Raw genomic sequence first — 22,446 nt, forward strand, 5'->3', positions numbered from 1 at the left:
TTAATAAACTCAAACATTTAAACCACTTTAGTTAACGCATTCATCATGGTTTTTTACAAAATTTGGAAAGGCTTTCTGCCGAGAGGTCAAACAATTATCCTTAATATCAAAATCACCACATTGCTTCTGTTCTGATCTTGTAATACTCCCAGCATCTTGTGCCTCGCTTCAAACTCCCCATACATGTTTAATGCTGTATTTTGCGCTAAGACAGGACAAGTTGACGCCTTTTCTGCCAGAAGTTCTAATATTCGATTTAACTTCGCCCACCTAGGAGGCAAATTTAAAAAGCGGCATTATTTCCTGCATTGTGTACTTGCTTAGATACCGGTATATCAGGATAATGGTGAATACTAATATGGCACAAAAACTAAGAATTCTAACAAAGAGTGTGAAGAATAAAACCGCTTAGCTTTTTTTCTATGCTAGACCGACGCCTTTTTCCGCCAGAAGTTTTAAAATTTCTACATTTCCTCCTTGTGCAGCATAAAATGCGGCATTCAATCCATCATTAGCTACCTGCTTAAGCATATCTGGATAATGTTGGATGATATATTGGCACATTTCTAATTTAGAATTGTTACAAGCAATATGAAGAATACTACAGCCTTCCTTGTTTTTATGTGTCATGTCGACGCCCTTTTCTGCCAGAAGTTCTAAAATTTCAACATTTCCTCCTTGTGTGGCATATAATACAACATTCCATCCATTGTAATCTTCCTGATTAAGCAACTCTGGATAATGTTGGGTGATATATCGGCACATTTCTAATTTAGAGTTCATACAAGCAATGTGAAGAATATTACTGCCATCCTTATTTTTATATGTCATGTCGACGCCTTTTTCTGCCAGAAATTTTAAAATCTCAACATTTCCTCCTTGTGCGGCATATAATGCGACATTCCATCCATTATCATTTAAATGATTAAGCATGTCTGGATAATGTTGGATGATATATTGGCACATTTCTAATTTAGACTTCATACAAGCAATATGAAGAATACTACAACCGACCTTCTTTTTATATGTCATGTCGACGCCCTTTTCTGCCAGAAGTTTTAAAATTTTAACATTTCCTCCTTGTGCTGCAGATAATGCAACATTCCATCCATTATAATTTTCCTGATTGAACAACTCTGGATAATGCTGGGTGATATATTGGCACATTTCTAATTTAGAGTTCATACAAGCAATGGAAAGAGTATTACTGCCATCCTTATTTTTATATGTCATGTCGACGCCTTTTTCTGCCAGAAATTTTAAAATCTCAACATTTCCTCCTTGTGCGGCATATAATGCGGCATTCCATCCATCAACATCTACCTGATTAAGCATGTCTGGATAATGTTGGACGATATATTGGCACATTTTTAATTTAGAGTTCATACAAGCAATGTGAAGAATATTTCCGCCATCTTTATTTTTATAAATCATATCAACGCCTTTTTCCGCCAGAAGTTTTAAAATCTCAACATTTCCTCCTTGTGCGGCATATAATGCGACATTCCATCCATTATCATTTAAATGATTAAGCATGTCTGGATAATGTTGGATGATATGTTGGCTCATTTCTAATTTAGACTTCATACAAGCAATGTGAAGAATACTACAGCCTTCCTTGTTTTTATGTGTCATGTCGACGCCCTTTTCTGCCAGAAGTTCTACAATTTCAACAGTTCCTCCTTGTGCGGCATATAATGCAACATTCCATCCATTATGATCTTCCTGATTAAGCAACTCTGGATAATGCTGGGTGATATATCGGCACATTTCTAATTTAGAGTTCATACAAGCAATGTGAAGAATATTGCTGCCATTCTTATATTTAAAAATCATATTGACGCGTTTTTGTGCCAGAAGTTCTAGAATTTCAACTTTTCCTCCATGTGCGGCATATAATGCGACATTCCATCCATCAACATCTACCTGATCAAGCATATATGGATAATGTTGGATGATATATTGGCACATTTCTAATTTAGAATTACCACAAGCAATATGAAGAATATTACTGCCATTATCATTTTTATATGTCATATCGACGCCTTTTTGTGCCAGAAGTTCTAGAATTTCAACTTTTCCTCCATGTGCGGCATATAATGCGACATTCCATCCATCAACATCTACCTGATTAAGCATATATGGATAATGTTGGATGATATATTGGCACATTTCTAATTTAGAATTACCACAAGCAATATGAAGAATGTTACTGCCATTCTTATTTTTATATGTCATATCGACGCCTTTTTGTGCCAGTAGTTCTAGAATTTCAACTTTTCCTCCTCGTGCGGCATATAATGCGACATTCCATCCATTATCATCTACCTGACTATGCATGTCTGGATAGTGATTGAGCAGATATCGGCACAAATCTGTTTTTCCGTTCTCACAGGCAGAATAAAGAGCAGGTGCTTTTGTATTTCTTTTATCTTTGAAATCCATTATTTTGACGTTTGGTTTTTCTGAAATGTAACCTCTTTCATGTAACGGCACATATGGTTCGTTATTCGTTTCTCTTTCATTTTCTGCTGAATTTCCTAGGAGTTTTACATTTTCGTTTTCAGTTCTTTTATATTCTTTTGCTGGATGGGAGTTGGTGTCTTTTTGCTTTTTCTTTCTGTATTCTAAAACAAAAATTTCATTAAAACATGCGTACCGTATGAGGAGAATATTCAACAAGTCACAATTCAGCGATTTATCCCAAAAATGGGTATATATATTTACTATAGACTATTTAAAGGTTTTATAATAAGTTCAGAAAAATATGTATAACAACCAATATGGTATAGTGTTTTAGATTATTGAATTTCAGCACTCTCTAAACCTTCGCCATATACAACAATTTATTCTTCACTAAACATTCTGCTTTTTAAGGTCTTCTGTTTCCAACGGAAGACCTTCTACTGATTCTGTTGGTAAAGATTATTAAGGTCTTCCGTTTCCAACGGAAGACCTTATTGTTTTCGTTCGGTTTCTTTTTCCCTATTATTATTAATTTTTTTTTCTTACCGATTTTTGTGCACGCAAGTTCTCGGAAACGGCTCGGTCGATTTTCACGAAACTTTCAGATCTGATAGATATTGGTCTGAACCTTATTGGAAATTTTTTATAAGTACGTCGTCACTTCCGGTCGTGAGATATGGACGATTTACTGATTTTAAGAGGGTCAGCTTGTCCGGGCAATCACTAAAAAACGAATGAAGATATTGACTTGAGATTTTCAGTGAAGATAGAGGAAGGATTGCTAAATTGCTTTTTTGAGTCTATATCTTTCCAGCGCAAAAGGCGTTGAAGCTCGCTTGAGCTCGTTATAATTATTATTTTTCTGACCATCAAATTTTGTGCACGTGATTTCTCGAAGACTACTAGATGGATTTTTATGAAATTTGCTGGAACAATGTGTTGCTATCTGCAGTTATTATATCCTGGAGATTTTTTGGAAATTTCTCTCTGGTGCCAAGTTACGGACAATTTTCTGATTTTAAATTGACATCTTGTTCGCGGATAATCTAAAGAACGGTAAAAGATATCACTGTGAAACTTTCAGGGATTGTAGATCGTGATAAGTACTATCCAAGACGCGATCTTTTGTACGTCGTCTCTACTTCCTGTCGTAACGGCATGCAAAGAAAAAAAGTCAAATTTTTTAACTTTTTTGTTTTTCAATATTTTCAAATCATATTTGTATGGTTGTTAGAAACAATTCTCATTAGGCTGAATATATAATTTGTTTGTAAATTGATGAATTCGAACCCGAGATATTAACATTCAAAAGTCTGAAGCGGGATCTTAATGGCGGCGGTCTCTGTCAATTCCGACATTTCGCAATAGGGGTTTACAGAGGCAACCGAGCGTTTGCTTGAACGAAAGTAACATAAGGAGCAATGAAATGTGTAGGGATCCTTGGATTGTCACGTCGTAGGTTCGTTGCAATTCGGTCTCAAACCACATTTATTATCCAAGGTCTACTTACAAGTCTTCTTTAATTGGTTTTGGTTGTTTCTCAAAGTAGAAATAGAAAAGAATTAATGTGCAAATGAAGTACAATATCTCTATCTTTTGTTTTGCATCACGGTAACACATAGCTTAAATCATAGTTATAATAAATAGTTTTTCAAGAATGTAGTAAGTAAAAAACGTGACTACTGTTTTCTAATGCACACTTGTGTCATATTAAATCAATAGAAAGGACAACTGTTACAATAAGAAAATATTTTATTTTTAAAGATAACAATTTTTCAAAGACCGTTTAATTGACCTATATAAACATTTTATTTTCTCAATGCAAATTATTGAACATAATGGAATCTTATTTCTTGACCCTCGTAAGGGGATCGAGGCATTTTTTCGGTGAAAATTACCACCTTTTTCATGAAAGTGTAAGTAATCGGAATAGTCAACTTTCGTGATTGAAAATTGAAAAATTAACCATTCATAGCTGTTTCACTGCTTTAGTGTTATTTGCCTATATACGATTGATTGATTGATTGTATACTGTTTAACGTCCCTCTCCAGAATATTTCACTGATATGGAGACGGCACCATTGCCGGTGAAGGGCTGCAAATTTAGGCCTATGCTCGGCACTCAGGGCCATTGAGCAGGGAGGGATCTTTATCCTGCCACACCTGCTGTGATACGGGGCCTCGGTCTATACCGTCTCATCCGAAGGACCATGAACATTCCAAGAGAAATTCGCTAAGATTTACTCGTTGCGTTTGGCGCGAAATTATGAATAGTGACCCTTCTTTCATAATTCCAAGACAAATTAACTGTTGCAGAATTATATGTACATACAAGTGAAGTAAGAGTAGTTGTTCAAATAGCGTAATCCATAAGCGTATTGGATTTTCACGCTAGTGACCCGTTTCAATTACCAGTGTGTCCAAAATATGTTTAATCCATTTTCAGCTCGATTTTATGGGTTATTTTTCGGAATCGGACGGAAGACCTACTCGTTGCTTGCAACGAGATCGTTTCTAGTTATTCTTTTTTTTCTTCTGCTTCGCAGACCACAACTTTGTGGCCTCATATCTCACTCATTTCTCAACGGATTTCGCTCAAATTTTCAGAGGTTATAGACGTTTATAAACTCTATCAGAATGCTGACTAAAATTTCAAAAAGTCACTTCCGGTTTTGAGTTATTTCCCTTTAAACGAAAATTTATAGGCTTTCGTTTCCAGACAAAGGCTCAGAGATGGCTAAAGCTGGAGCAGAAATTCTGCTGATTTTAGATAATAGAAGGATTGAAGTTTTGCACATCGGTTTTTGTTTTTCGATTTCTCTATTCAAAATGGCGCTAAATAGGGGTCAAAAATTAGAACGCTTAAAAGAATAAAAAATTACTCATATTTTGCTTTTTATCTTCTAAACTAAAAATATTTTGTTAAAATATATAGCACATAATTTGTGCAGAATTAGAAGATCTTTCAAATGATATGTCGGAAAAAAGGGCTGATCTAGAGGGGCCAAAAGTTTTTGCAGATATCTCAAAAAGTATTGAGAATTTGTTATACATCAAAGAAGCGAAGTTGTTGAAAGTGTCAAGCTTAATCTAATGGAGTCGTCAAAATACGTCCAGCGTCGTAACTTCCGGCCAAACCGGAAGTAGTCGGAAAACGCGTATTTTTGCCGTTTTTGACAAGTTTTTGGGTAACATATGTCTGGGAGCTTAAAAATTAATTTTCCGTGCGTCGTCGTCACTTCCGGTCAAACCGGAAGTAGCAAAAAATGGCTTATTTTTGCATTAATTAACATAGCTGTAGAGGATTAAAAGCATATTTTGGCGTTATTTCTCATTTTTGTTAAAAATGAAAGCTACTTCCGGACAAACAGGACGGAAGACCTACTCGTTGCTTTGCAACGAGCTTTGCTCTAGTTTGTATATATAAGTGTTTTAGCTCACCTGAGCCGAAAGCTCAAGTGTGCTTTTCTGATCGAAATTTGTTCGTTGTCTGTCGCCGTCGTTGGCGTTGTCATTGTGCTTAATTTTACACAATTCATCTTTTTCTCCAGAATTATCGGGCCAATTTCAACTAAACTTAACAAATAGTATTCTTGGCTTAAAAAGACTCAGAATTGTTAAAATGAAGGGTCATGCTTTCCTTCAAAGGGAGAAAATTACAAAATTGTGAAAAATTAAGGCATCATTGGAAAATCGTCTTCTCAAGAACCAGTGGGCCAGAAAAGATGAAACTCATATGGTCGAATCATTGTTAGATTTGTTCAAATCATGACTTCCAAAGCTAAGGTGGAACCATAATGGATAATTAAACTTTTACATGGGAATATACAGAAAAATTATTTTTCTTAAGAACAACAGAGCCAAGGTTGGTCATATTCATATGAAAATATCCTCAGATGGTGTAGATTCAAGTTTGTTCAAATCATGCCCCCCACCCTGAAGTCACTTTTAAATTATTTATTGAAATAAGCGGTATGTGAAATCGTGTATCGTATACATGTAACACTACGTATCTCCATTTGGATAAAAAGGAAATAATTCAGATTCCTTTCGTTCAATGTCATTTGTTGAACTTCCGGATGTATTTGATAACAGATTGTAAAAAAACATCCTTGCACGTTCGTAAGCCAAACATCTTCATTCAAATTAGTAGAAATGAAACATCTGTGAAATGTGTGCGTTAAAAAAGAGAATGAATAAAACCAGGAAAATGCAAAATAGAAATGCGAGAGAGCAAAAGTAACGCAATAAGGTTTCTGTTCTTGTTCACTGATGTGTGGAGTCCAAATATACGTGTTTTAAAAAAATATATATAATGCTTTTTAACAGATCCTTTGCAAAAACGGGAGTTTGTTTCAACGTCATTTACTATTAAAATGAAGGCTCGTTCGTCTTACATAGATTTTTTTCAGGGAATAGAGGAATAGAGCAATAAAAATATGAATAAATCGCCATTTAGTGACCATATGTAAAATCATCGATCCGAAACATGATTTATAGCCTAACACAAGAAATGCCAGTGTGACTGTAAACCAATTCACGTCATGTTATATGAATATGTTTAAAATTCTATGAGTCAAAATCAGCAAGCATCGAGCATTCAGTTAGAATATGGAAAATGGCATAAAAATAAATTATTAGATTAGAAATGCATATCGAAAAATTCAGAACAAAGGGTATGATAAAAAAGCAAGCAAAAATATTTTTTCGCATTGTTATATATTTGTGATGTGCTGATATAGATTTAGCTAGACAAAATTGCTAATGCGCCACTTGTTAATTCTTATTCGTGGATTGAACATTGGTCGGATCGGTACTAGTGTATATAATAGGCCATTATTTCCAAAACAGTGGGATTGACAAATGTCTTGGTATCATGAAAAGACCCTTGAATGACCTTGTCCGAAAACCAATTATTTGTTGTGATCTGGGCACCATTTTTGTCCAGATATAAAATTCTTGATCACTAAAGGTGGTTTGTGAGGTTGCCATAGTCCCCGAGTTATAAATCAAATAACAAACAGTTATTGACTATCATATCGCCTAGTAATCATCCGGTGCCTTAGTGTCCATACCCAATTGCATCATCTCGGGTCTTTCCGTAAGAGGTCGGAAAACAACCTCGAATGTATTAACATCACCGGATGTTAAAAATCTATACAATTTCTGTTTATTCAGATATAGGATAGAGGGAGTTAGAAGTCCTTCTATAATATATTTTAGGTAATATAATTACATTGAACTCCATATTCCACAGATAAAAGGTCTTCAGGCATTTATTTCAAACATCGTGAAAATAGGGGGTTGTCATGGCGTGTAACTAATACATTCGAGGTCTTTTTTTCTGCAGGTCGGAAAGGTCCGAGAAGTTGCGATTGTGTTCATACCTAATCCACTCAACTTCCGGTTGGCCCAGGTTAGTGGAACAATTTTCAACTTATTGTATCCTGCTAACTTAATTCCGTGTGGCTATCTATAGTAAACATTTTTTATTTATTTGTTAATCTATTTGCAACACTTTTTCATGTTTGGAATTCATCAGCTTTTTATTGTTTTTATTTTTACAGGTTTCTCTAAAGGACCCCCCCCCCCCTCAGACGTCATTCTAACTTCTTTAGATCGCTCTTTTAGAGTCAAACGCCGCTTACGGTATAATTTTTTTTTTGAGTTTTTAATTAGTACAATTAAATGGAAAGGACACAAATACAAAGAAGAAATGGAATAGATACGATTTTTATTTTTATTTTTTTTTTTTGTAAATTGGTCAAACTTCAGTAAACATTGCAGTTATTTATAAGGATTGACATTAATGTACCTTATTTATTATTCAAGTAACATATTTTTATATCAAATACATCATAAACATGTTTTTAGAAGTAAAATATAAATTCTCTTAGGTGTTGCATTAGCAATTTTGTCTAGTGTATGTAGTGCAGACTTAAACTATAGTATTTAAGGTATTCAATGTGTAATAAAAGGATTTTTAAATAATTTTAAACTAGTTAAAAACGCTTTGCTAGATAACGATAAAAGTAAAATAAACCAAATTTTACAAGACTGATAACAAGTAAAGAGGTGGTCATTTTATACATTAAAGATTTTTAAATAGTTATCTGAACCTGATATAAAAAAATCAAAATTTTGATTTCTCAAAATTTGTGCGGCAAATGATTTATTTTATTTTATATTTTATTAACGAGGGAGCTTACGTATATTTTTACATTGATATTTGTTTGAAATTCAAATTACTTTTTACATTATCTTATCAAAACATGCGCTGCCCATAGACTTCAATGTAAAATTCAAGGTACAATCAAATGGACAGTAATCAAAATGTTGTAAATTCCTTTGGTAGGGCATTTTGATTTAAAAAAAAAATGCTACCATGATTAAAAATATCGGAGAAGATTTCAAAAAAGTATTCAAATCAATTTTTAGAAGGGCATCAGCAATATACACAAATAACATTAATATAACGTATTAACGTCCCCGAAACGTTATCTCAACGCGTAGTGCATAAGGAAAAATGCATATATATTTCAGCCATATTCAACAAGGTATATCATGATAAACCTTTTTTATAGACCTTCATAACAAGGGCCGACAGGTGAAAACGAGCACGTTCCCGCACCTGTCGGAGATATTGAGGAAATGTGCATAAAGGAAAAAGTGCTTTCTTCCTGATTTCATATAAAATATGATACCTTAAATCAATTAAGTGCAAATTTCATTTTTAAACTTGACTGTTGTAGTAGTTTGATATGTGACTGAGGAATCTTTATATGTATATAAACTTACTTCCTCTTTTCTTCATATAGATGAAAGATATAAGTACTGAGATAAGGAGACAAAATATCACACCAAATACAACGGACAGGGCTATAGTTACTCCATTCCCTGCAGCTGGGGATGTACTAGCTGGAGTCACTGCTAAGGTAAGTGACTTGCTGCAAATATAAATTATATGAAAATAAAAGTTAATACGATAAACAGTAATGATAATCAGAAGTCAATTCAACAAGCTGAGAGCACGGTAAACGTAAACCCCTGAAAATATCAATGGTGAGATCAGGTGCAATGGAGAAATAAACATCTAGTTTTATCCGATTACAACCACAGTATGTCCTTTTAATTGATCAAGTAAACAAATTACCTTGAAGTTATTTTTTCTCGTTGTTTCCCTTTTGCAAGATTTTTATCATTCGATCTATTCAATTCAGCTTTCTTTAATTTTTTCAATATTTGAATGGATGTTAATGTAGAGACAAATAGACTAATAAATTTATCTATGAAAAGTATCAATTTAATTACAATGACAAAGTATATCTCCTCTCATCACCAATATTGATATATTCATGCATATATACAATGCCAAAAAGAAATGAGTCCAGTTCAAATCTAGTAAAGAATCTAAAAGTTGTTAATTTTCTTTTGTATTTACACCGCAGAATTGAACAATATTTATGATTTTTATTTAACAATAAGAAGGCATCAGGAATTACAGAAAGAAGATATTTCATGACATTTCCTTTTAAGGTAAGTCTGAAACTTTTTTCAGGCAAACGGTGTTTGTGTTGCATTTTAATGTCTGCCCTGAAATCATAACGTAAAATGAAAAAAAAAAATCTCTAATTATATGGGATATGATCACAATGAAGACGAGCAGTTGAACCTTTACATAACCAAAGTCAGGGACAGTGCTGATATTCTTATCAACATCACCACTGCGTACAATGTGAATATAATTATAAAGTTACATTGTTTCAGTGAACATGCATATGGTAATGCACAATATTATCTTTGTAGACATGTATTAACCATGACGTTATTAAAGGGCCTCATGGAATATGTCTGCAAACAGGCATTCTTCACTATTGTAACCCCAAACTTAACATTTTATAATTATGAATTTAATAGTCAAGGTATTTGAAGATATTTAGAGAATAAAAAAAATAGAAAAAGATTGCATTGAAAACCCTTTTTTAATACATCATGATAAACACTTTCAATTAATGGAATTGAAAAAAGCGGTTTTAACATTATTACGGTGGCTCTATAGAAATGATTCATTAAAAAACTTCTTATTTACCTGCAATTTGAATCTGCAATGTAACATCCTCTTTTTGGATTTATATCTAAACACGCTTGATCTGGAAATAGAACAGTTACACAAAATATAAATTGTATTTGTCCGATTTAAAATCGTGTCATATTTTAAGTCTCTATTTGGAATGGTACATCCTATATATTAGAACAAGTGGATGACGGGTTGATCATTTGTTCTTTACTGTTTCCAAAGTCATGTATATATATCATGGTTTCGTCCCCCGCGTGGCACAGTGGTTAGAGTGTTCTGTTCCAGAGTCGCGAAGTAAGAAGTTGATCCTTACGTCGCGGGCTCGAATCCCACTGTGGGAATTGGAGACCGGTCCTTCGGATGGAACCGTATAAACCGGGGTCCTGCGTCGTAGTAGGTGCTGGCACGATAAAGATCACTACCTGCTTAATGGCCCTGAGTACCGAGTATAGGACAAAATTTGCAGCTTTCCATCGGCAAGTGCACGTGGTGGCGTCTCCATATGAGTGAAAATTCTCGAAAGGGACGTTAAACAATATACAATCAAATAATCATGGTTTCTTGCACTTACAAATCCAAACAAAAATGTTTTGATAGACTGACATAAATTACTCCTCTTATCACTATTCATACTGGCTGTTTAATTAATTCAAATCAGTGTTGATTCCTTCGGAGTAAAGTTAATTAAAATGAAGGAGTACAGGTAGTCACCCTCACACGAGGCAAACAATTCCTTAATACCATAAATTTTTTTTATTGAAATTGCAATATTTTGAGCTAAAACATTGAGCTATGATGATTTTTTATGTCCGACCCTTCAAGTCATAGACCTCCTAAAATACATAAATTAATAAACTATAGTTTTTTTTAAAGATACTTAATTTACCACTAACCCTTACTTTGTGCATCTTTTTTGTTTGAGACTGACACCTTTTTTTTATGTCAACAAAATTCCATTCGGTACAGTATGATGCAATATATATTGCAAAATGGCGACCTGTTTACATGCGTGTTCCGACTTTCATATTTATAGGGGAAATAAAGTTGTTAATAAATAGAGATTGGAATTTTGGTAGTTATTTTTAACATTTTTAATCATGTGACATTTCATGTGTCACGTGATTTTATTGTCGTCTGCTACAAAAACAAATCTGAAGAGACGGAAACAAAATGGGGCGAAAAGGGAAGGAGTTAAGCAACAAGGTAAAAGAAATCGCTTGGAAATTATTACAAGAAGGAAAAACTATCAGTTACGTGTCAGAAGCATTAGATATGTCGGACTACAATCGCAAGTTTTAAGAAGCGTGTAGAACGTCGAGGTTTCATAGAAAACATCCGGAGACCAGCCATGCAAGAAACCTATCGTGACAGCCCGAGACTATCGGAAGCTAGAAAGGCTTGTAAAAACCCACAGAAGAGAGAGTTTACTGGATATAACGGACAAATTTAATAAAAATTAAGAACGGCCAATATCTAAACGAACTGTAAATTACATCTGCATAAACATGGATTTGTGAGACGGGTTGCAAAGCAAAAACTGGTAATTCGAGAGGTAAATAGGAGAAAGCGTTTATCTTGGTGTCGTGAAAAGAGAAAAGTCACTGTTGACAACTTTTTGAGAAAATTTATATTCTCAGATGAATTCCAGATTTTTGTGGGACAAGACTCTTGTGTGTATATTTGGAGGAAACGGGGAGAATGTTGGAGGCCAGATTTGGTAGAGGGGCGCAAAACAAAACCATGTTACCAAGTAATGATCTGGGGATGTATCAACTGGCATGGAGTCGGCACTATTTCTGAAGTGGATGGAAATATAAATGCTGATAAATTTCAGACAATCTTAGACGACAATTTGTGGCAAGTTTTAGCCCGCCATTTTCCGACTGGAAATTATATTTTCCAAGACGACAATGCTCCTGTACACCGTGCACGTTCGACTCAGGATTATTTGCATAGGAACGGGATTACAACGATGAGCTGGCCAGCCTAGAGCCAAGATTTAAATATAATTGAAAATATTTGGCTCCTTATTAAAAGAAAGCTTCAAGGAAGGATAGGGCGAATTGAGAACAAAGACGATCTCTTCCGTGAAATCCAGCGCATCTGGACCACCGACATTACACCAGAGTATGTCAAAAGCCTGTACAGGACCATTCCGAGACTGTTACCAAATTTAATACGGTTATATTAAAGGGTTCGCCCTTACAAAGTGTTAGGTAAGTTATTTTTGATTGCGTGGACCCTGAGGTCCACGCAGTAAATATATAAGCCAGGTTAAACCGGATGCAATGGGCAAACGACAGGCTACGCATGCGCGAGAATGCTAGAGATTTCGCCCATTAGGCCACTTGCCCGTAGAATAATTCGCCCTATCCGAATTAGAATATGCCATTCATTGGCAAATCGCTCTTTTAAATCCGCATATCGTATTTATATATTCATTGGCGGTTCCGAATTTTTCTTTTATACATATACGTTTATATAAAACCTAAACATTGATTCTATGGCACAAGCATTTTAAAAAGTTGGAAGAACTTGCAGTATATAGATACATGTAGCTTAACAACTTGAATAAAAAACGTCATTCAATGACTAGTTCTGCCTTTTAAAAGTTTTCAACGGCATTAATACTTAGTTTTGTTCATCAAGGCTCACAAAATAATTTGATATTCAATCCAAATACCGTTTGATAGAGGTCTGTAGCAACGGTTTTAAATGTGAGGGAGGGAGGGGGCTCCAAAAAAAAATCTGCGTACTAGAGAGCTGTGCTTTACATGTACCATCAGATCTATTTTTTCCATGATAGATTTCTTCCATATAAATCAAGAACAGGAGTCAAGTCCCAGCCATTATGGGTACATGTATCAAAATAGCCCGATTTTTTAAGGACAGATGTTACAAACAAACTTTTGTGAGAAATTTTGAAAATAACAACTTGGGTCATGTTTAATGAATAAAATTAACAACTTTCACTGTGTAGTTTTTATTTTCTTATCTAAAGTTGCAAAAAAAGGATTTGAAGTGTAAAATGTTTGTATAGAATAATAAGTATGGTTTCAGGAGGATAGAATTTTGAACGTCACAGAAGGTTTATAATTTTTTTGTATTGAAGTAATTTATTATTTGCATCATTTGCAATGAAATTAGGTCAAAAAATATATACCAATCCAGACATCCATTTTTTGTTTGAATCATCTCTCCTTAAACTGACAAAACATAAAGGCTAATTTTTGGAGATTTTGCTTTGAGACTATAATCAGTCATAAGTAGGCAGATCATTGCAGAAAATGTGAACAAACCTATACATGAATATTCACTCCACCTAGAAATTTTCTTAAAATAGAATTTCGGTTAGAAACACATGCATGTGGCCCATGTATTGCAGTCCTTTTTTAAAGGACAGCAGCTTGTTTATTTAATTTCTGAATTTAAATAAACGAGTTACAATGTTGACCTACTTTCGTCGCGAGTGTAAACACGCCGCCATTTTGTACGAATATATATTGCATCAGTCTGTACGTTTTAGTTTCGTTTTAGTTTCGAAAACATGTTTGAACAAAGAAGTTGAAAATCATGTAAATATATAAAATATTTTGGGAGTCAAAGAAAATAAGTGATTTAAATAACTATGGCCAAAAAAAAAACAGTTAAAGTCTACAACTATCTACTATAAAAATGAACTTACATTTATAAATCTCTTTAGTCATGTAATGTTTTTTCGGGCATCCATAAGAAAATCTTGTGCAATTCTCAGCATTCATGTTACCAGTGTTGTGAAGGTATGCACAATGCTCGGCTTAAGAAGAGAATTTATGACAACAAAACAATTCAAACGTACATGCAAGTAGTTCTCCATAAAATATTTATCGGGGAAAAGGTTTCAATATAGCATTTACCAAGTGTTTTCAATATATTTGGTACTTAAAGCTAATTAGCATGACATGTAAATGGATTTAAGCCATTTTTGGTAATATTATATTAGCACCGGTACATGTATAACGACGAAAAGTGACCCCCGTAGAATATTGACCAGGGGGTCATTTTTCTAAGTAGAAAAATGACCCAGGGTCAATATTCTACAACAAGTAGGGTCATTTTTCGACCGTAGAAAACATTCCAGACCAGTAATTCTACGACTACACACACGTTGAGAAATGAATAGAAATACTTACTTTTTTATCCAATAAAACCTTATATCTATGTCTCCTGATAATTTTTTTTATTCTTTCAAATGTAAGGAGGGGCATTTATTATGTACTTTACTCTTTTACAACATATATATTTGATTGCATATCTATGGCAGGCCAAATTTACAAATATATTTAATGAACTAAACATAGTTTCACAGTCCATAAACTAGCTAAGTTTACGGACTGTAAACTATATAGTTAACAATTAATATATATATATTACATATGTAAACCATAGGTAGAAAATCTATGTTTCTGAACCGTGAACTATACTTATTACTAAAAACAATGATTTGCGACTGCAAAACATAGATTATTTGATAAATATATATGGCGCGCCAAATTCACAAAAATGTGCTACCTAGTTTTACAGTTAATAAACTAGGTTTATCGACTGTAAACTATAGTTTACAAACGGTAAATGTTAGTTAACAAACTGTAAACTATAGTTTACAAACCGTAAACTATAGTTAACAATTCGTTAACTATAGTTTTCATTTCTGAATTATATTTAACGGTCGTTAATTATAGTTTACGAATGCTAAACTAAGTATATCTGTCTGTAATAAAACGTTAATAAAAGTTTACAAATTGTGAAAGTGTATTTATCAAATATATCATCTGTTTTGCAATCGCAAATGATTGTTTTCAGTGTTAAGTATAGTTTACGGTTCTGAAACATAGATTATCGCGTTAACTATGGTTTACATATGTAAATTTTAGATTAACGTTGTTAACTACAGTTTACAGTCCGTAAACTATAGTTTACAACCGAAAAACCTAGTTTATCGACTATGTTTAACTCATTGTTGTAAATTTAGCGTGCCATAAATATAGTTTCAAAATTTGTGAAACTATGATTAACAACTCTTAACTATAGTTCACAATTGTAAATTATAGTTTACAGACGTGAATCTATGTTTATCAACACAATCTATTGTTAACGTTTTGTTAAACTTGGATTAGCATTCGTAAACTATAGTTAACAACCGCTAAATATAGTTCACAAATAAAACTATAGTTAACAAATTGGTAACTATAGTTCACGGCTTGTAAACGGTAGTTTACAGTCGATAAACATAGTTTATCAACCTTGAATATTGTATAGCTCATTTTTTGTGAATTTGGCGTGTCATACATATCTTAATAGTAACTTTATAATACTTTTTTTTATTTTAGTAACTTCATTATATTTTTTTAATTTGCTTGTAGAACCCCAATAAATATTTTTTCATTGAGGAGGATAAATTTATGATTATATTTTTGGGTGTTCTTTTATCAATCGAAGGTTTTATTCCGAAAATGGCATGATATGTTTCTAATAACCATAAACCACAAGAGGGTCCCGAAATTAGCACTTTTATAAATTAATCATCTGCGTTTATTTTTGAATATATAGTTTTGTGGTATCTCTCTATTATATAAACATAAGGAGAACAAATATCTTCAATTCTGTATGAAGTTCGAGGTCAGAGGTCAATACGTGACCTAATCACACGGTGCAATAATATCTACCGGTGCATAAATATAATATGACTTGCTCTACTTGCTTTTCATGTATAAAAATGAACAAAATATGCAAGTAGAATAATAATTATTTTATTTTCAACGTTAACAAGTATTTCACACAGTTTTTCGGCTATCGATTTAACCTGTGTACATGGAGAATGTACCGATAGAAACTAGCTTTTGTTTACAAGTTTTATGTCAATTTTTTTCAGCTGTACAGTCTCTAACGTTTATCCTTATTTTTTTGGGTAGACATTTAGTTAAATCTTCACGATAAACTGTAATTTTTTCATCAAATTCTACTCACGATAAATGTGTAAATCTGCAGGAAAATATCAAAGCATTTAAAGCATTGCAATCACGCCACGAACAGCTGACAAACACATCGCCCTGTCGTAGTTCAATGTAAGCTTTCGCTAGTGTCCCAGTGATTCGTTTATATCTGTGAAATTAACTTGAAGACCATTTTCGTGTATACTCACGCTTAGAAATATACAAGGAGAAACGTGCGTTAACGTGACGTCACAATAAGGCTACAGCGACGTTGGTAAAAATGCAACGATATAGGGTAGCGAGAAATTCGAATATTGAGAATATTTTATTTTTAGTTAATTTCAATCATGGAAAATGTAAATATAAGCAATGTTTTTAAGTTTAGTGTGAATTATTGGTGTAAAAAACTCTTAAAATCATGAAACGTAAATTCATGTAGAAAGCGGAAAACAAACTTTATGTGCCAATTTTTGGTATGACAAAACTTTGTTAATTAGTTAATCATTTGTTATGCTAAACCCCCATTTTGTAAAGGTTTTTTTGACACTATAGCAAACAACAAAAGACATTTTAAAGGTTTTGAGCAAACCCCTATTTGTTTCCCTGGTATCATAGGTCAGAGACAGTTTTATTTAGTACTTATTTTAATATTTTTTACAAACTAAACCATCCCTATTTTTATGAGAAATTTGGAACTTCATTTATAGAAAACTAATTATTCTTAAAAGATCAACTTTTCTATGCAAGCGTCCTTTTTCGCGCCAGTTTAAAAAAAGGATCCAAAACGTTAAACCTTTTAAAAGTAGAACTTTACTATGATTTTTGCAAATCATTTATCCAGGGTAACATCAAAGAGATTTACAATCATGGAAACTTCTTAATGGTTCTTTTACTGACATCAGCAGTGAGGTAGAAAATGACAATTTTAAAGATTAAATTGACAACTTTGGAAACTTACCGTAAAAAATGTAATAAACCAATATATGAGTGCGCGTATCTATGCTCTAATAGCATTAGAAATTTTAATAGATATTGTTTTCCTTTAATGGGAATAAAACGGTTGGTATTATTAATGTAAGGTATAGTATAGCTTTGTTATTTTATTTAAGGTTTAAGAAATGAACACATCATATCATAAGGCTGCTTGATATAAGGCGTATGCATTCGCCTAACAAGATATTCCTACCAAAAAAAAATTATTACATCAAAAAATGACAATGGGTCATTATTCTACGGGGTCATTTTTCTACAATGGACACGGAGAAAAACGTCCCTAAGGCCGTAATTTCTACAAAAAAGCGGGTCATTTTTCAACGTAGAATATTAACCAAAGGGTCAAATTCCTACGTAGAAAAACAATATTCTACGTAGGTTACTTTTCGTCGTTACACCGGCGTATATCGCTCGAATTTGTTAACCTGACTGCTTGATTGTCATGTATATCGGTGTTCGGGCTGGTTATCTTAAACATATCCTTTGTTTACATTTAATTGCAGTTGTGTGCATTTGTTTGTATACTGCAGGTTTGTTCCCGTTTTGCACACATTTGAATTACATGTAATTAAAAAATGTGTGAAAAACGGGAGTTTGGCCAGGTGAAATAATTACTTAATTGCTATAGTCTATACCATACAGCATACTTAGTATGTATGTGAAAGGTGAACTTATTGTGAAAAAATAAGAGAATGAATACAGTTTATTTATTTATTGAGTATAATTAATTTTTATTCTCTATTTTCTTTAATATTTTTTTTTATCTTTAATTCATTTAGAATTTTATTGAAAAGTAATCTTTTTTTTAAAAAAAATGGACTTAATAAATAATATTAAATAAAAATAAATAATTTATTCAACAAAATATTTTCCCATAAATACATAGAGAATTTTAATAAAATGCTTATAAAATTGTATTAAACCTCTTAAGAATTCATTAGGCTAAATCAGGTATTCACAGGTAAATCCAGGTAAATCCAAACCAAAAATCAGACTATAATTGTTATCAAAACATACTTCACACCTATTGTCTATACCTAATTAACAAATGTGTGCAAAACGGGAACACACCATACTGCAATGTCTTATGCAAATGTTAATTGTTAGTTTCTTTGGTATTCGAAAAAAAAACCTGAGCAATTAAGTAGCAACATCATTCGATTGAGAAGTATTTCAGTCAAATAACTCGTACCTAACTGCCAAGCAGGAAACCTTCCGCTTCTGAAACAGAACTGAACAAATTCTGTTTTGTTTTGGTTGGGAACACAGATATAATTATACTCCCCGTCAAACTGAGGACAAAGTTTGGAGGCGGCTTCCAAATATTCATCCCAGTTTCGCGGACAGCTGACAGCTTTTGTCTTATAGAACATGGACGACATCTGAAAAAATGTAATTTAATTATACAGTTAGAATACAATGTACCAATTGTTGATCATCTAAATTAACTGCAAACTCTGTTTTCTTTATAGTTTAGCATGTGTTGCAGTTTATCATCACTGTGTATTGTTTTGACAAAAAAACTAATCTGGTCTGATAAATGTATACGATGCTGTAATTTTTTTCTTTTAAAATGAACTTAGCGGTTTGATAAATTTGAAGTTAAAAATTTGGTAGGAATAACCTTTTAAATAACATAATCATCATCTGATATAGAACCAGTGAAGTAATTTCTATGATGTCATTCAACGATAGCACAAGCTTTTTAGACAACAAACAATATAATATTGAAAGGAAATCGAAAACCGTGAAAACAAAATTAGGATAAAAACATGCAAATTTTTCTGAATACCTGAAAATTTAACCTAAATTATAAAAATTATTTGTTTATCAATTCTTAATTAGAAAATGCTTAACTGAATTTTTATTCAGCTTTTCCTAAATATACGTTGGGAATTTGATAATGTTTCCTATATAACACGATCAACTTTTGAATAATATAACTCGATCAGCTTTAAAAAAGTAGTATGGGTAAATACCCATTACTTTGTGAATTTGATACATCATTGTGACTGTTTTCAATTGGAGGCTTTTCATGAAGATTTAAAGAAATATTTTTTTTAAAAAAGCCATGCCCTAGTATTTGATGATCTATCGTTAAGAAAAAGTGACGATTTGATTCCAATATAAAATATTTTTGAGTCATATAATGATTATAAGTAAAAGCATTTTACCATCGAACAATGGAAAACGAAACTAAAGAAATTATAAATATATGATATATGACAAATATAGTACTATAAAACGGTTAATTAAATATTCAGTCTTGATGATTTTTCCATACCTTCCTCAGAATACACGATAATTATCTCATAAGCTGGTAATATCTTGGCTTGAAATGATATTGCGCAAATACGTTATATGGCGGAAATGAAGGTAAAGTATTTTTAAATAACAGAATGGAAAAAATACACAAACGCGTCTACCCGTGGGTCACGATTGAAATCGATAAACGATTGACAAGCATTAACACCCCTACTTTTGTAATTGTGATTTAAATTCAAGACACGTGGTTTAGGTTTACCTATTCAAAGGTTATAGGATAGAACCGGTTTATAAATAAAATTGGCAGTAAATAGGAAATTGCTATAGTCCGTTTAATTCTTTTGAAAACTTGTTCTGTGAAAAATGTGATTCCAGACCTTTCTGAAAAATTTTCATGATTTTCAACAGAAAAGGGTGGCTAAAGGAGGGGGGGGGGTGTTAAATAAAAATATATCTTTTCATAGTTTACGGCAAAAATTAGAGCTCACTAGCGACAGATACGCTGGTAAAAAAGATGTGTAATATCATCTACACTGACAAACCTTTGTTTGCCTTATATGGATTTTTTATTAATGCGCACAGAGGATCTAACCACGAGCAACTGACCATTTGTTAATTGAATACGTTTATGCCAAATGCATGTTTACATGTCACTTCGAACACGTGGTTCAGGTCAATCTATGAATATGTCCATGGAGTGCAAAATAAAAAAAAACCCATGATGCTCTTCTCATTCAGCTGATTAGTCAGTTAAAGTCGCATTGGTGCCTCATTTGCTAATCTGACGCCAAAAAATATAGTCCCGGTTCCCATGCAAAAGCATTTGTCAAAAAAGAAATTTTAATTCATAATAGCAGAAAATTGTATCATAGAAAATACTTATAATTTAAATTTGAATGAATTCAAGAGAGATCAATTGAAGTACATTTCTACAGAGTCATATTTTAAGGTGGTGAAAACTAAAACGCAACATAACTTTTCTGGAAAAAGAGTACCAAAGACCCAGATTTTTATATCATTTCCTGGTTGAACAAGATGAAGCTGAGTAATAAATGGGTAGGCTTTAGCTGATTGGCTGAATTCAGGTATGTAAATATTTTCATTTTAAAGTAAACATATTAATGTTTGAAATAAATGATGGAATGTGGGAATATTACAGAAAATATAGAAATACCAGGAGAGAATGTAGGAGGGGGGATTGATATTTTTGGCAGGGTGTCATTTACTGCCGATTGCTGTAAGTTCTAAATAACTGCAAATTTGGTACGGTATATTTTTTTTTCCGTGTTTTTAATAAGTGCTTAGAACGAACTTTCAAATGATATCAAAGGTTTGTTTGAACGGGATATAGTAAATTACTGGGAGGGCACAAGGTTTGTATAGAGTTCTATGGGAAGTTAATTGGTACTCTTTTCCCTATATTCTGTTTACCATGTTTCCACGTGCCAGTCACTTCCTTGCCACATTTCCGTGAATAATTTACCCTATCTTGCTGTAGTCTCGCGAACTCTCGCCAGAGCCACTGTCAGAGCTATTCGGAACTCATCGGGTTTTATAATTTGTAGAACACCAAAAAAAAAAAAAGGTTTCGAACACATTAGTAGGGGTGATTAAATCTCATCATATATATCTAAACTGTAACATCGTAAATATACCTTAAAATTAAATAAACAAGTTGTTGTTCTTTAAAAGGACTGCAATACGTGGACCATATGCAAATCGAATTTCAGTAAGAGAATTTTAGGTTTAGTGAATATTCATGTAGATTCATTCACAATTCCACAGTGACCTGCCTTCTTTGACTGGTAGTTCTTATAAAGCAAAATTGTTCAATTTTAGTTATGATTTTTCAGTAGTTTTGTCATTTTAAAAAATCGAGCTGTTTTAATACATGTAACTCAGAACGGCTGGGACTTGACATCTGTTCTGGATTTATAAAGAAAAAATCTTTCATTGAAATATAAATATGATGGTACACGTGTAGCCAGCTCTGTAGTTCGCATGATTTTTTTTTTACCCTCCCCTTTTCCCCCCGATGGGAAACCTTTGCTACAAATCTTTATCAAGCTGTACTTGGATTGCTGTATTTCAAATTATTTTGTGATTCTTGATGCTCAAAACAAATGCCTGTGAAGACTTGTTCTATCTTTTAAAAGCTTGTCGTTGAATAAAGTTTTTAATTCAAGTTGATAAGTTTTCTATGTACTGCAAGTCCTGCCTACTTTTTAATATGCTTGTGCTATAGAATCAATGTTAAGTTTACTTTGTACACTGTATATACAAGTCTATATATAAGAGAGAAATGGGATCCGCCAATGGTTATATAAATACGATATAGAGATTTAAGAGCGGGATTTGCTATTGTATGGCAGATTCTAATTCGAATAGGGCGAACTATTCTACGGGCAAGTTGCCTCTTTATTATTCTCGCGCATGCGCAGCGTGATATTTGCCCATGGCATCCGGATTATCTCGCTTATTTATTTTCTGCGTGGAACTCAGGGTCAACGCAATTAATGCATTATTTTCTAGGATTAGGAATATTTTGCTAGGGTATACATTCGCACATTAGGTTAAGAGATAGCTCACAGTTATCTGCATGTTTGTAACAGCACAGTCTCTTACTAGAAATTCTGTTCCATTCTAATTGCACTGCATATAACAAACCCTTAA

General features: G+C 33.0%; 1 protein-coding gene across 1 annotated transcript; it reads right to left on the reverse strand.

Annotated features, from left to right (window-relative positions):
* Positions 1-420: 420 nt before the first annotated feature.
* On the reverse strand, positions 421-19,912 carry LOC134258613 (putative ankyrin repeat protein RF_0381). Its single transcript, XM_062741164.1, has 6 exons — positions 19,793-19,912; positions 18,701-18,890; positions 14,229-14,339; positions 10,556-10,616; positions 9,265-9,413; positions 421-2,627 (listed from the first exon to the last, which is right to left on the reverse strand). Exons 2-6 carry the CDS (start codon positions 18,888-18,890, stop codon positions 421-423), a joined length of 2,718 nt encoding a protein of 905 aa, XP_062597148.1. The 5' UTR covers positions 19,793-19,912.
* Positions 19,913-22,446: the final 2,534 nt, after the last annotated feature.

The sequence above is a fragment of the Saccostrea cucullata genome, unplaced genomic scaffold (assembly GCF_032062105.1).
Source record: "Saccostrea cucullata isolate Sc308-1 unplaced genomic scaffold, CSIRO_AGI_Scuc_v1 ctg2339, whole genome shotgun sequence".
NCBI lineage: Eukaryota > Metazoa > Mollusca > Bivalvia > Ostreida > Ostreidae > Saccostrea > Saccostrea cuccullata.

What these genes read in the sequence shown, in the direction of transcription:
- LOC134258613 (XM_062741164.1), bottom strand. Translation starts at nt 18,890, where the DNA reads ATGTCGTCCATGTTCTATAAGACAAAAGCTGTCAGCTGTCCGCGAAAC. An exon ending in GTTTCCTGCTTGGCAGTTAG is followed by an intron (nt 14,340 to 18,700) that starts GTACGAGTTATT and finishes TCTCTTCTTAAG; the next exon opens with CCGAGCATTGTGCATACCTT. An exon ending in GACTAAAGAGATTTATAAAT is followed by an intron (nt 10,617 to 14,228) that starts GTAAGTTCATTT and finishes TTCTATTTCCAG; the next exon opens with ATCAAGCGTGTTTAGATATA.